General features: G+C 45.8%; 1 protein-coding gene across 3 annotated transcripts; it reads left to right on the forward strand.

The window, feature by feature from the left end:
• The first annotated feature begins 5,406 nt into the window (after positions 1–5,406).
• On the forward strand, positions 5,407–10,045 carry LOC147046574 (uncharacterized). 3 transcript variants are annotated; one of them, XM_085930566.1, is made up of 7 exons: positions 5,407–5,608; positions 6,267–6,457; positions 6,599–6,673; positions 6,750–6,839; positions 6,926–7,036; positions 7,115–7,250; positions 7,341–10,045. In XM_085930566.1, the coding sequence occupies exons 1-7, from the start codon at positions 5,605–5,607 to the stop codon at positions 8,705–8,707; spliced, it is 1,974 nt and encodes a 657-aa protein (XP_085786692.1). In that variant the 5' UTR covers positions 5,407–5,604; the 3' UTR covers positions 8,708–10,045. The 3 variants fall into 3 exon arrangements, with proteins under 3 accessions (XP_085786692.1, XP_085786691.1, XP_085786693.1); XM_085930565.1 differs by having other exon boundaries at positions 6,267–6,673; XM_085930567.1 differs by lacking the exon at positions 6,267–6,457 and having other exon boundaries at positions 5,408–5,608.
• Positions 10,046–16,143: the final 6,098 nt, after the last annotated feature.

A 16,143-nucleotide genomic window follows, 5' to 3' on the forward strand; every position in this document is an offset into this window, starting at 1 on the left:
TATTTGTGTTTATTTTCTGTCTTCAGCATATGATTACTTCTTCAAGAAGTCAGTAGGACACATCACATTGTTATGGTAATAAATTTGAATTGTGCGCCCACATTTTTGAGTCGGGGGGAGACAACAAGGGTGCCAATTTGGATTTAGCCCCAAACAGATTTCTTCTCTCTGGTTGTTGGGGTAGTCAAATCCAACTCCGACCAGCTGGGATGGAGGGATAATCTCTGTGTGTGTAAAAAAAGAAAAAAAAGACACTTTTTTTAATTACACAATCAGGACAGGCGCACAACCCCTCTCTCTCTCTCTCTCTCTCTCTCTCTCTCTCTCTCTCTCTCTCTCTCTCTCGCGCGTGCGCGCTCTCTCTCGCTCTCTCGCTCTCTCTCTCTCTCGCTTCTGTTCCTTGTCACATTGAGGATAAATGAGGCACACATTCAGTACACTACTATATAGACACAAACATTTGTGCAGTTCATTTTCCAGATTGCTTTCATTTGAGTGTGAAGTGCCAGAATATTTGAATCTCAATGAATGTGACTGCCATTGATGAGATTTTTTTATCCATTTAGACATGTGGAAGGGATTAAAAAAGCTCTATGTTTAATTAGAAATGCATTAGCATAGATATGGACGTAATTTAATACCTCACAGATCATCTGCATTCACTATGCTCTACTGTCAATGGAATTGATGTGTTGCAGTCATCTACTGTAGCATACATCTGACAATTTTAGGTTGTACTTGAGAATGTGATGAATTTGGACACGTGTAATATTACAATACAATACATCTGTATTTCTATAGAGCTTTCACACTTTCTTTACTAAACATGTTACAAATGATTTTTATTTTTGTCATATTATGTTTGACAAACACACTAAATAAAATATACTTTAAAATGGCAATTATATTGTGAGATAATATGATAATCTATGATATGCTCAGGCTGTTTAGTGGTCTCCGTTTGGTTAAAATTGTGTCTGCGCCGTACGGCACCGATTAAGAGAGACTCGACTGCCCCCACCAGGAGATTTACTACAGATTTAGTTTGAGACGTTCAGAGAGGCTAAGTATGCAAATGACGCATTCATCGTTAAATTGTTGATGGAGAGGTTTATTATAGAAAATTTAAGTTAGCATAAATAAATATTTAAGTAAGAACACTACGGGGAAGTTTTATTTGTACTGGAGTTTTTTTCAAGATTCAAGATTCAAAATTCAAGAAGAATTTATTCGCCATGTTTGAGCGTGCCAAACAAGGAATTTGACTTCGTTACATCACAGTCTCGGTTCAACATTTAGGTGACTAACAACACTCAGGACATGTGAAAATGACAAATGACAATATTCTCAGCCATCAACAGATGGGAAGGTCCTGCTTCCAGGATGACCAGGCTGCAATGGATGCAGAGAAGACACATAGTACAGTGTAGACAATCCAAAAAGGTGTGTGTTAGGGATGTTCTGACTCTAACATATTTTGCAAGAACCACACGAGAGACAGTATGCCCTTTGAACACTTGCAAGTGGAGAATTTGTTCGTTACTGTAGATACAGCAATGTCCGAACAAAGTCTGCCGTTGCATTCATGCAAGACAGTATTTATTGAGAGAAGAAGGGTGGGGGTGAGAGTGACAAAGGTGGGGGTGACAATTTACATCTGTGGTGGTCACCACAGACAATGGTTGACCACTTCAGAGGGTCCCAGTTTATTGTTTTACGAGGTCGTGGAAATAAAACCTAGTGGAGCCTTCCAGATGACTATCTAAACAACACACCATTTGGAGAGTGGCAACAACTGAATAGTTAAACTTTTCAGAGTCAAAGAAAGGTAGAAGGTTAAAACAAAGTTCATCATTCTAGTCTACATCCCAACATAATCATACGATCAAGATAGTTCATAAACCCTAACAGTGTGGAGAGCAGGATGTTATAGCACAGCAATGACTCTGAGACTCTAAGAATGGTGTGGGTTCATCAGAGCAACAGCCTGGGGGAAGAATCTGTCTCGGTGTCTGCTGGTTTTGGCGTACAGAGCTCTGTATCGCCGTCCGGAGGGGAGTAGTTCAAACAGACTGTAACCTGGGTGAGAAGGGTCTGTAGAGATGTTGCTTGCGCGTTTCCTGGTCCTGGACAGGTACAAGTCTTGGATAGATGGGAGGTTGATTCCAATTATCTTTTCTGCAGTCCTGATTGTCTGTTGCAGTCTGTGCTTGTCTTGTTTGGAGGCTGATCCAAACCAGACAGTGATGAAGGTGCAGAGGACAGACTGGATGATGGCAGTGTAGAAGGTCTTCAGCAGCTCCCGCGGCAAGTTGAACTTCCTGAGCAGTCTCAGGAAGTACAGCCTCTGCTGGGCCTTCTTCCGGACAGAGTCTATGTGGCCGGTCCATTTCAGGTCCCGTGAGATTGTGGTACCCAGGAACTTGAAGGTGTCTGAGGAGAGTAAGGTATTACTGCGGATAGTGAGGGGTGAAAGTGGTGAAGGATCTCGCCTGAAATCCACTGTCATCTCCACGGTCTTGAGCGGGTTCAGCTCCAGGTGATTTTGGCTGCACCAGTGGACCAGCCGCTCCACCTCCTGTCTGTACGCAGTCTCATCACCGTCCCGGATCAGTCCGATGAGAGTCGTGTCGTCTGCATACTTCAGGAGCTTCACAGGAGAGTCACCTGAGGAGAAATCGTTGGTGTAGAGAGAGAAGAGCAGTGGGGAGAGGACGCACCCCTGAGGGGCGGCAGTACTGGTGGTCCTGGTGCCAGATGTGATACTCCCCAGCCTCACACGCTGTCTCCTGTTGGTCACAAAGCTGGTGATCCAATGACAGGTGGAGGCAGGTACCGCGAGCTGGATGAGCTTCTGTTGGAGGATGTCAGGAGCGATGGTGTTGAACGCCGAGCTGAAATCCACAAACAGGATCCTGGCATACGTTCCTGGGGTGTCCAGGTGGTGCAGGATGTGGTGCAGTCCCATGTTGACCGCATCAACCACCGACCTGTTTGCCCGGTAGGCAAACTGGAGGGGGTCAAGCAGGGGACCCGTGACATGCTTCAGGTGGTTCAGCACCAACCTCTCGAAAGATTTCATGACCACAGATGTCAGAGCGACAGGTCTGTAGTCATTCAATCCTGTGATGGTGGGCTTCTTGGCCACTAGAACGATGGTGGAGCTTTTGAAGCACGAGGGCACCTCACACAGCTCCATGGAGCGGTTGAAGATCCGTGCAAAGGTGGGCACCAGCTGCTCAGCACAGACTTTCAAGCAGGAGGGTGACACGCCATCTGGGCCCGGTGCCTTCCTGATCTTTTGTCTCCGGAACACCTGGCGCACTTCCTCCTCACGGATCTGGAGTGCGGGCACGGCCTCTGCAAGAGAGAGATTAGGTGACAGCGGTGATGGAGGTGTGGACAGAGCGGTTGTGAGGGGAGGGGAGTATGTTGATTGTGCTGCATGAGGTCCTGTTGTGTGGGAGGCCCGATCAAACCTGCAGTAGAACCTGTTCAGCTGGTTAGCAAGCCTTGGGCTCGCCACAGGACGTGTTCGTTTCTTGAAGCCCGTGATGCTCTGCAGACCTTTCCACACTGTTGAGGGATCAGGATTGGCAGAGAGGTGTCTCTCCAGGCTCTCCCCGTAACACCTCCTGGCTCTCCTGACCTCTCGGTTCAGTGTGTTTCTGGTCTGCTTGACCAGGTCCCGGTCGCCGCTCCTGTAGGCCTCCTCCTTGCCTTTGCGCAGCCTCCTGAGGTTCGGTGTAAACCAAGGTTTGTCGTTGTTGTACGTGCAGAAGGTCTTAGTCTGCACACACAGATCCTCACAAAAACAGATGTATGATGTAACAGTGTCAGTGAGTTCATGCAGGTCTGAAGTTGCAGCTCCAAAGACTCCCCAATCTGTGCAGTCAAAGCAGGCTTGGAGGTCCTGCCTCGACTCCACTGTCCACTTCCTCACAGTCCTCACCACAGGCTTAGAAGTTTTAAGTTTCTGCCTGTAGGCCGGGACCAGATGAACTAGACAGTGGTCCGAGAGTCCTAAAGCTGCACGAGCCACAGAGTGGTATGCATCCTTAATTACAGTGTAGCAGTGGTCCAGTGTCTGTGCCCCTCTGGTGGGACACGTAATGTGCTGTCTGTATCTGGGGAGTTCGTGTGCGAGGTTCGCCCTGTTGAGATCACCCAAAACAATGATTAGTGAATTTGGTAGAAGTTTCTCCATGTCTGTCACCTGGTCGCCCAGCATCTGCGTGGCTTCACTCGCACGCGCGTGTGGTGGAATGTACAGCCGCCATGACGATCGAGGAGAACTCCCGTGGTGAATAGAACGGTCGGCAGTTTATGAAGAGTGTTTCTAGGAGAGGGCTGCAAGACTCTTTCAACACCGTGACGTCAGTACACCAACGTTCATTAATGTAGAAACAGAGTCCACCTCCCTTTGATTTTCCGGTGAGCTCCGCGCTGCGATCTGCTCGCATTAGCCGAAACCCAGCTAACTCCACGGCGTGGTGGGGGGTGCGTTCGGTAAGCCACGTTTCAACGAAACACAGCGCGGCGGATCTGCTGAAATCAGTGTTCCTCGAAGTGAGGAGCAGCAGTTCGTCCATCTTGTTCGCCAGGGAGCGAATTATCAGTAATGATAATGATATTGTTTGAGGAATAGAGATGGCTGTGTCACTGAAGAGGGAAAATAATGTGGATTCTATTGTAAAGAAAATATTGAAAGGAGCCATTTTTATATCTGGTAATATATGAGCGCTTATCTATTACAATTATCATTCTTTGTATTGTAGTTTTTTTCAGCAATGATCATGATATTGTTTGAGGAATGGAAAATGAGATGGCTGTGTCACTGAAGAGGGAAAATAAGGTGCTTACGTATTATCGGGAGGACCTTTAAAAAAACGACTCAAAAATTAAAGTAAATTATTTATTGAAACGATAACATTACATTTGTAATTCCGGAGGCCAGAACGTCGCAATTGCTTCCAAAAGTGACTCAAAGACATCAGTACAGGCAACATGCTTCCGCCACATGAATTCGGCCAAATACGACTCCAAATGGTGACGTGCAGTGCCACAGTGCTTCTTGTTTCGCCACTTTGCCGATCCCCATAGGCGTTCCACTGTCTGGGTATGAGCCCCGGTGTTCGGATCCACAAAGTTGTACTTGTGGTTGACGTTGAGGTGATGAAAGCCTGATTTTTCCAGTTCCTTGGTGTTATAAGTAAAAATCAAAGGTCCTCCCGATAATACGTAAGCACCGAAAATAATGTGGATTTTATTGTAAAGAAAATATTACAAGGAGCCATTTTTATATCTGGTAAGATATGAGCGCTTATTTATTACAATTATCATTCTTTGTATTGTAGTTGTTTTTTTAATGGTTTTGTCTGCAAGGGCGATGCACACTCCATATCGATAGATGGCGATACTGCCCCCTCATCGTCATTTGCATACTGCCATTTACATAAGGGGAAGAAAAGAAGAAAGTCTATTTCCGTAGTTTTTGCCACTCGAGAGGCAAGAGACGTGACTTTGACTTTACTAAGAGATTGCCAGGGAAATTGTTCAAGTACAGAGACATTCCGACACATTGTGTACCTTCTACGGAATCAAATGGGTAAAGTTAGCATGGCGCTTGTTTTTGCTTCGTTTTGTTTTGATGTTGTTGGTACACATTGCTTACTCTTTCATGACACTTCTAGAATGAAAACGCATGAAGGTGATTAAAGCGGGGTAAAGTTAACGTAATAGAACAGTGTTGGCCAACATTGAGCCAAGGAATCCAATGTACATTTTTAGGCGGACAAATTAAGTGAAATTGTTTAGTCTGCCCCAGAACTGATGATGTCTCAAAGTACACATCCGGGTTGGGAATCACTGCAATAGACAGAAAACCACACTGACGATTTCGTCGGGGCTATTTGGCTCTCCCACTTTAGAATGCTCCTAAAATGCAAATGTCCTGTCTTTCTGTATCACTATGCAACTTGCTGATGTCACTTTGGAACACTCTTCAGTGGCCTCTTCCCTCTGAGAACACAGAAGGCTTTAAACATGCCTCAGGAAAAGTCCCTTTTCGTGAATTTTTCCTATCCAGCTTCTTGGAGAGCAGCGACTTACAAAAACATAATGATACACTACGCCTGTGTTTTCCAAATTTAGAGGACAAATTTCCATTTAGAAATTTTACACAACTTAATATCCCTAATTTTATTAGGTTGTACCAGTATTTATGTCTGTGCCTGTTTGTTGACGATGCTTCTTTGGCCCTTCAGAAGGTCCCCTGCTAAGGCTTCTGGCCCCACCTCTGCGTGTAATGTCAGCCATCATGTGGAAGGTAGTTCACTTGCGAAGCACAGAGCATTATGAGAAAGTGGTGGAGTTCATCACCATGGTGAATGAAGCCATTCCTAATATCTTGACTCACAGACAGAGGATGCTGATTATGTTGGGATTGAAACTAAAGGTAACGATGATCATGACCGCAGATGTTTATTTGAGAATGCCTATCGGTATACAAAGTATCAATGCAGAATACGTACAACTTCAAAATGGTCAAGGGCTGAGAACACTTTTTCAAGGCATTGTATTTCAAATGTCTTTCCAGATGTTAAGTTGTGAGCAGGACGTCACTTGTATCAAAAGTGTCTTGGAGAGCATTCTGCCAGGCAGTCCAGAGGAGGTGTGTGGTCAGTCCTTCATCGATGAGCATCACAGAATGTCACGCTGGTCTTCAACGCGTATGTTTTTTGTGGCAGGCTCATCCACCAAATGATGGTTTTGAGACCAACTTAGCCACACTTGTAAGACTCGTGGATGACCATGAATGGAAAGAACACTTTCTCAAGGTGTGCAGCTGCTTTTTTTTTTTTTAATCAAAGTTTTAACACCTGAAACAGTGAAACAAAACTTAACCTCTATCATGATCTCACAGAATGAGTTCCCAGTGAATTACGGGCCAGAGTTTGACATAGCACTGGAAACGTTGGTGTCCTACTTCTTCAATAGATTGGATGGGCTTCTGCTTGTTCCGGATTTTAAACAGGCATGATCATCACGGGTGTTGCACTGATAATATTTCCAACTCTGCATATTAATGTTACATGGTATTATTTTTATACAGATCTCAACGTGGATTGGTGATGACGCATCAGCCCTGCTGGAAGCATACCAGCGGTACGCTTGTGAAGCTGAAGACTTCACAACACTACTCAGAAACATAATCCAAAGAGGAAAATTAACCAAGGTGAACACCAATGGTAAGTCTGACTTTTTTTTTATTTTTTTTTATTTTTAGTTTTTTTGTGTGTTAAAGATTCAATGTGGATTTGACTGTATTTTCTCTTTAGAAACAGACACGTCTACCTCAGAACAGCAGCTCATCTCGTCACTGACGCTGCCCATCTCATTGAAGGAGAGAAACTCAGCCTGTGAAACTATGAATGATGACGCTCAAGAGGGTTTTCCACAGAGTAGCACCAATGTTGAAGAAATCACTTGGACATATGTAGTCCAACAGGAACCTGAGATCTGCTCTCAGGAAGAAACGTTTGTAATTCTAAACAATAGCAAGGAAGAAGAAATCACAGTTGAGCTTGTTTTGGATGACCAACATTTATCCACCCCATCAGTTCCTTCCACATCTACTCCCCAACCTGCAATGTCTAGCTCCACAGTTGGCCCTCAACGGCAAAGAGTTGCACATAAATGCCCTCACTGTAACAAGTGCTACATTTATCGATATGAACTCCTGGAACATCAAAGGATCCACACTGGAGAGTTGCCTTACAAGTGTACTCAATGCGGAAAGGCCTTTAGGAGAAGCTCAGATCTGTCTTGTCACAGGCGCTCACGCTGCGCGAAAGCTGCCTATATTTGCCTCAAATGTGGCAACAGCTTTCAGTCAGTACAGGAAAGGTTTAAGCACAAGTGTGTTCACAATTCACCACGGTTTGACTGTTCTCACTGTGGGAAAAGCTTCAAGAAGACATGCCAGTTGGACAAACATGAGATGATTCACACCGGCAAACGGATCCTCACGTGCAAGCAGTGTGGAGAGAAGTTTTCTAGTATGAGTGAGCTGAAATTCCATCAGAAGATTCATCCTGCGGGGCTCTCCAATCAGTGCACCTTTTGCGGCAAAATGCTTCCTTCTGCCGCATCTTTGGCAGCTCACGAAGCACGCCACGATCCCCGAAAAATACACGTTTGTCCATTTTGTGCCAAATCCTTCAGGAACAAACATGAACTGACCCGTCACAAACGCGTGCACACCGGCGAGAGGCCGTATCAATGCCCGTACTGCGAGAAACGTTTCCACATGTCTGCAAACCTTACTGTACACATACGCACCCATACCGGAGAGAAACCGTACTTGTGCCCTGAGTGCGGCAAAGCTTTCGTGTCAGCCGGCGAGCTGCAGATACACGGACGCATCCACACTGGGGAAAGGCCCTACAAATGCAACGTGTGCAATAAAGGATTCACCATGGCGGCCAAACTAACATGTCATATGCGCATTCACACTGGCGAGCGGCCTTACGTCTGCACGGAATGTGGAAAAGGCTTTTCAAGCGGTGGCCAGTTAAAAATTCACACAATGAGCCATACGGGAGTCCGACCCTACACTTGTAGCTTGTGTCCTAAAACCTACAAGGTTCTCAATCACCTGAAGAGGCATTTGAGATCTCACGGGATCCAACCACCACCTCTATGATCATACCCATGCATCTATTGTCTGTGCTGCTGTCCCTGTAAGTCTCACGAATGTAATAGAGTCAATCTCAGTTGACTTTGGGCGAAGTACAGGTACTGTCATGTCAATTTGTTTTGCCTGTTGTCATGGAGGTTGACCTTTTCTCCATCCATCCATTTTCTGTACCGCTTTGTCCCCACGGGGGTCGCGGGCGTGCTGGAGCCAATCCCAGTGGTCATTGGGCACAGGCGGGGGACAGCCTGAACCGGTTGCCAGCCAATCGCAGGGCACACAGACAAACAACCATCCACACTCACACCGAGGGACAATTTGGAGTCCTCAATTAGCCTACCAAGCATGTTTTTGGGATGTGGGAGGAAACCGGAGTGCCCGGAGAAAACTCACGCGGGCACGGGGAGAACATGTAAACTCCACACAGGGAGGTTCAGAGGTGGAATCGAACCGGCACCCTCCTAGCTGTAAGGCGGACGTGCTAACACCGAGTGTGCCACCGAGCCTTTTCTATTGTTAAAAAATTATCACAGATATACCCCCCAAGCCACCTTGACTAAACTGATTTTACCAATTGTAATACAGTTGTCGAACTTGAAGTACCACTTTTCAAAGTCACAGTCTGCTTCATTTTCAACTTCTTCACATCAGGACACACAAAGAGATCGAAATTGCGGTGACAAGACATATCACATATTATATATATATATATATATATATATATATATATATATATATATATACACACACACACACACTTATATACCGTAATTTTCGGACTATAAGTTGCGTTTTTTGTCATAGTTTGGGTGGGGGGGTGAGTTATACTCAGGAGCGACTTATATGTGATATGTTTCACAAATTTTCAAAATTCAAAAATCTGCAATGTAGTGAAACAGCGATAAACCGCGATGTAGCAATGGATTACTGTCATTTGAACTGCAAGTGACGTCACCCGTGCCGCGCGGCAGTTGTTTACATAAAGGGCAAAGGATTCGATCACGGGATGACAAAGATGACGAAGGGCTCCACGTACTACCGGCATCATTAGCGGCTTTGTTTGTAAGTGACACGGAGGACGAAGAGTTTGAAGGATTTAATGATTTGGAGTGACACAGAAGGTTTGAAAAACTATTATGGCTTTTACGCAAGCCCGATCCTTCTCGACGGGAGCTCTCTTTCACCTCCGTGGATGGAAGTTGGGGGCCGGCGCTCGGCCGGGTGGCTGTCCGGGGCCGGTGGATGGGGCTCGGACATGGTTTTTAAGCACGCACGCTCCTATTCTATCTGTGGCTGGATGTTCAGTAGTTGTTACCTTGTTGAACCCTTGTTTTGTTAAATAAAGAGCCGTTTACCAAACCCACGTCTTTCCTGGTACTTTGTTAACGCTACAATATAGTTATGTACTAGATCTCTGCAGCGCACGCGCGGCGTTGACATAAAGAACGAGGAATTTGATCGATGGATTTAATGATTTGGAGCGACACAGATAGTTTGATAATATTGTTGTAATATAATATGTATATATGTGTGTGTATGTATATATATATGTATGTATGTGTGTGTATATATATATATATATATATATATATATATATATATATATATATATATATATATATGTAAGTGCATTGATGATGTGACCCTCACGAAGTACGTCCTCACTCGGGCTAACTGGAAGCCATGGCTGACAGGGGCTGTCTTCGGGCTGCTGAGGGCCAGGGACAAAGCCTACAGGGCTGGGGATGAAGCGGGCGTGAGATCAGCTAGGGCGAATCTGTCCCGGGGCATCAAAGATGCGAAAAAGGCGTTCTCTTCCAAGATTAATGCCCACTTCGAGGACAGCGGGGATGCTCGGGGCCTGTGGCGAGGCATTCAGACCATCACGGACTACAAGCCCGCGCCGCAGGGATGTGAGGGCGACGTCCCTCTGCTCAACGAACTGAACCGCTTCTTTGCTCGCTTCGACGCACAGAACGACACTTGCCCGCTGAAGACCCCTCCCCATCCGGACGAGCAGCCCCTGTGCCTCTCTGCCGTTAGCGTGAGGAGGACGCTTGCTGCTATCAACACCCGTAAGGCGGCGCGCCCGGACAACAACCCGGGACGGGCGCTGAAGGACTGCGCTGAGGAACTGATGGATGTCTTCACGGACATCTTTAACATTTCCCTGCGGCAGGCCGTCGTCCCGTCTTGCTTCAAGGCTGCCACCATCATACCTGTGCCGAAAAATCCTGCTCCCTCCTGCTTCAATGACTACCGCCCTGTGGCACTGACCCCCATCGTCATGAAGTGCTTTGAGAGGCTTGTCTTGGCGCACGTCAGATCTGTTCTTCCCCCCACCGTGGACCCCTTCCAGTTTGCCTTCCGACCCAATCAGTCCTCTGAGGATGCCATCTGCTCTGCCCTCCACTCTGCCCTCACCCACCTGGAGAGCAGGGACTCGTATGTGAGATTGCTGTTTGTGGACTTCAGTTCTGCATTCAATACCATTGTTCCACAGCGTCTCATTTGCAAACTTGACAAGCTGGGCCTCAGTACCTCCCCTTGCAACTGGCTACTGGACTTCCTCTGTCAGAGGCCTCAAGTAGTGCGTGTGGGCGACAATGTCTCCGGCAGCATCACGCTGAGCATGGAGGCCACTCAAGGCTGCGTGCTCAGTCCGCTGCTCTTCACCCTGCTGACGCATGACTGCACTGCGACCTACAGCAGCAACCGCGTGCTGAAATATGCCGACGACACGACTGTGGTGGGTCTGATCACCGGTGGCAACGAGACTCACTACAGATCGGAGGTCGACCTTTTGGTCGCTTGGTGCAGGGACAACAACCTTCTGCTGAACGTCAACAAGACCAAGGAGATTATCATTGACTTCCGGAAGGGTCATGCCCGCCACCTGCCGCTGACCGTCGACGGTGCTGTGGTGGAGAGAGTGAGCAGCACCAGATTCCTGGGGGTGCACATCAGTGAGGACCTCTCCTGGACCACCAACACTGCGTCGCTGGCGAAGAAGGCTCAGCGCCGCCTGTATTTTCTGTGGAAACTCAGGCGAGCAAGTGCTCCTCCCGCCGTCATGACCACATTCTACCGTGGCACCATTGAGAGCGTCCCCTCCAGTTGCATCGCTGTGTGGGGTGGTGGCTGCTCTGAGTACAACATGAAGGCCCTGCAGCGCATAGTGACCACTGCGAGTAAAATCATCGGGGCTCCACTCCCCTCCCTGAAGGAAGTTTACGCCTCCCGTCTCACCCGCAAAGCAGCTGCGATTGTGTGTGATGTGAGTCACCCCGCTCACTCTTTGTTTGTACTTCTGCCCTCTAGGAAGAGATACCGATGCCTGCGCTCCCGCACCACCAGACTCAGAGACAGCTTCGTGCTCCAAGCTGTCCGGATCCTGAATTCCCTCCCCCCTCCACCCTCTGCTACATGACGTCCTGTTCTTTTGCGCTATGATCTGGCTGTCTGCTATTAGCGCGCTTGCTCCATTTTGCTGCTCTTATTTGTCTATTCATTTATTTATTTGGGTTATTTGCTTATTACTTATCCGTTGCTCTTGTCTGTTCGTTTTTACTCTTTGTGCTGTTTGATGTGAGTGTTGTGTACTGTGTCTAGTCACCGTGGGACGGTGGGAAACGTAATTTTGATCTCTTTGTGTGCCTGGCATGTGAAGAAATTGACAATAAAGGGGACTTTATATATATATATATATATATATATATATATATATATATATATATATATATATATATATATATATATATATATATATATATATATATTTTTTTTTTTTTTTTTTTTTTTTTTTTTTTTTTCTGAACCGCTTAGTCCCCACGGGGGTCGCGGGCGTGCTGGAGCCTATCCCAGCCGTCATCGGGCAGTAGGCAGGGGACACCCTGAACTGGTTGCCAACCAATTGCAGGGCACACAGAGACGAACAACCATTCGCACTCGCACTCTCACCTAGGGACAATTTGGAGTGCTCAATCTGCCTATCAAGCATGTTTTTGGGATGCGGGCGGAAAACCCACGCGGACACGGGGAGAACATGCAAACTCCACACAGGGAGGTTCAGAGGTGGAATCGAACCGGAATATATATATATATATATATATATATATATATATATATATATATATATATATATATATATATATATATATATATATATATATAATTATTTATACAATTACAGCTGCAAGTCGCTTGGGTTATGTCTCTATCAGTTTTGCACATCGAGAGACTGGAATTTTTGCTCATTCTTCCTTGCAAAACAGCTCGAGCTCAGTGAGGTTGGATGAAGAGCGTTTGTGAACAGCAGTTTCAGCTCTTTCCACAGATTCTCGATTGGATTCAGGTCTGGACTTTGACTTGGCCATTCTAACACCTGGATACGTCTATTTGTGAACCATTCCATCGTAGATTTGGCTTTATATTTTGGATCATTGTCCTGTTGGAAGATAAATCTCCGTCCCACTCTCAGGTCTTTTGCAGACGCCAACAGGTTTTCTTCTAGAATGGTCCTGTATTTGGCTCCATCCATCTTCCCATCAATTTTAGCCATCTTCCCTGTCCCTGCTGAAGAAAAGCAGGCCCAAACCATGATGCTGCTACCACCATGTTTGACAGTGGGAATGGTGTGTTCCGAGTGATGAGCTGTGTTGCTTTTACGCCAAACAAATCGTTTTGCATTGTGGCCAAAAAGTTTGATTTTGGATTCATCTGACCAGAGCACCTTCTTCCACATGTTTGTGTGTCTTCCAGGTGCCTTGTGGCAAACTTTAAATGAGACCTTTTAAGGATATCTTTGAGAAATGGCTTTCTTTTTGCCACTCTTCCATAAAGGCCAGATTTGTGCAGTGCACAACTGATTGTTGTCCTATGGACAGACTCTCCCACCTCAGCTGTAGTTATCTGCAGTTCATCCAGAGTAATCATGGGCCTCTTGGCTGCGTCTCTTCTCCTTGTTTGAGATGAAAGTTTGGAGGGACGGCCGGGTCTTGGTAGATTTGCAGTGGTCTGATACTCCTTCCATTTCAATATAATTGCTTGCACAGTGCTCCTTGAGATGTTTAAAGCTTGGGAAATGTTTTTGTATCTAAATCCGGCTTTAAACTTCTCCACAACAGTATCTTGGACCTGGCTGGTGTGTTCTTTTGTCTTCATGGTTCTCTCTGCGCTTTGAACAGAACCCTGAGACCATCAAAGAGCCGGTGCATTTATGCGGAGACTTGATTACACACAGGAGTATTCTATTTATCATCATCAGTCATTTAGGACAACATTGGATCATTCAAAGATCCTCACTGAACTTCTGGAGTGAGTTTGCTGCACTGAAAGTAAAGGGTTCGAATAATATTGCACGCCCCACTTTTCAGTTTTTTATTTGTTAAAAAAGTTTAAATTATCCAAGAAATTTCGTTCCACTTCACAATTGTGTCCCACTTGTTGATTCTTGACAAAAAATTAAAATTTTATATCCTTATGTTTGATGCCTGAAATGTCGCAAAATGTTGAAAGGTTCAAGTGGGGCGAATACTTTCGCAAGGCACTGTATATATGTATATATGTATATACACTGCTCAAAAAAATTGAAGGAACAGTTTTTTTATCAGGGTATGGCATGAATTCAATTACACTTTTCTGATAAGGTTTTGGTCAGGCACGTGGCAGAGGGGGTTGTTAATCACTTTCAGCTGCATTGGTGTTGATGGAATTAACAACAGGTACACTAGAGGGGCAACAACGAGATGGTCCCCAAAACAGGACTGGTTTTGCAGGTGGAGGCCATTTCAAGCTCCTCCCTCTCGATCTTTTTTAACTGTTTTTCCACAAGGGTTGGCTTTAGCAAGAGTCATGATCACGACTGAAAGCATGAGGCGATTTCTTAACCCTCCTGAAGTTGCGCAGATTGTCCAACTCCTCCAGGATGACACATCCATGCGTGCTGTTGCAAGAAGATTTGATGTGTCTCCCAGTACAATCTCCAGAGCATGGAGGAGATTCCAGGAGATAGGCAGTTACTCTAGGACAGCTGCACAAGGCCGTAGACGGTTCTCATCCCATCAGCAGGACCGATATCCGCTGCTTTGTGCAAGGAGGAACAGGTTGAACACTGCCAGAGCCCTACAGAATGACCTTCAGCAGGCTACTGGTGTCAAGTCAAGTCAAGTTTATTTGTATAGCCCTAAATCACAAGCAGTCTCAAAGGGCTTCACATAGACCAGGCATGTCCAAAGTCCGGCCCGCGGGCCAATTGCGGCCCGTGGTCAAATTTCATCAAGCCCGCAGCCTCTGTGATAAAATCTTTAGTATGTGGCCCGCCGCCATTGTTGACCAGCGCTTTAATACACACGTACCAAAGCTATTTTATATTTATGCCGCAGAAATGTAATCTCGCGCGACCCGGCGTGATTTCACAGCGAGAACATGACTCCAGCTGTCCTGCTATGCGGAGCATGCGCAAGTCAAATGCGGAAATAAACCCGTTGTAAAAAGGGTACGCGCGAACCGGCTGCGTGAACCCTGTGTGAAATGTTCATGAGGCGAAAATAATTTTAAACTCATGTAAATTTAAGGTATTTCATACAGTTTGTTCAATGTTATCGTATTTTATGTATTACTTATAACTCCTGTTTAAAATGTTCATGAGGCGAAAATAATTTTAAACTCATGTAAATTTAAGGTATTTCATACAGTTTGTTCAATGTTATCGCACTCTTCAGATATGAATGAAAGGCAGAATTTGTGTTTTTAGAGTTGTTCACATCTGCCTGGGTGGCTTATATTTGGTTATTTTGTCATTTAAAAAGTAAAGACAAGTGGGAGAATGAAATTTGTTTTATAACAGTGTTTATTTGGATGAAATTGTAGTTAAAAAAATGTCCGAAAAAACTACTGGCCCCCGGGCCCCTTCACTTTATCAAATCTGGCCCTCCTTGCAAAAAGTTTGGACACCCCTGACATAGACAAACAATTGACAATTATTTTCAAAGCATCCCCTGATCTCGAGCTCCCAAAAGGGCAAGGAAAAACTCAAAAAAACCCTACCAGGGGAAAAATGAGAAACCTTGAGAAGGGACCACAGACAGAAGGATCCCCCTTTCAGGATCACCAGGCTGCAATGGATGCAAAGAGGGCACATAAAATACATAATATGGAAATCAAAAAGTGGATGTCCAGGCCAAAGCGAAGAGCTGTCAGAGGAGCCCTCGATCGTACTGGCAGTGTCTTCGAGGAAGGTAATCCGATGCAGTTCCCTCATCCTGAATTTGGTCCACGAGAATCTAGATAGCCGCTGTCAGCTTGGGTGTCACCTAACCTCCTCCCCAGCCGGGGAGGGGTGGGGGAAGTGGGGTCGGGGAGAGGAAGCAAAAACAAACTCCAGCTGCATCGGCCACTATAGGTTAATTAAAGGCCATGTCAAAGAAATATGTCTTTAAACGTGT

The sequence above is a fragment of the Syngnathus leptorhynchus genome, chromosome 14 (genome assembly GCF_054491065.1).
Source record: "Syngnathus leptorhynchus isolate UIUO chromosome 14, UIUO_Slep, whole genome shotgun sequence".
NCBI lineage: Eukaryota > Metazoa > Chordata > Actinopteri > Syngnathiformes > Syngnathidae > Syngnathus > Syngnathus leptorhynchus.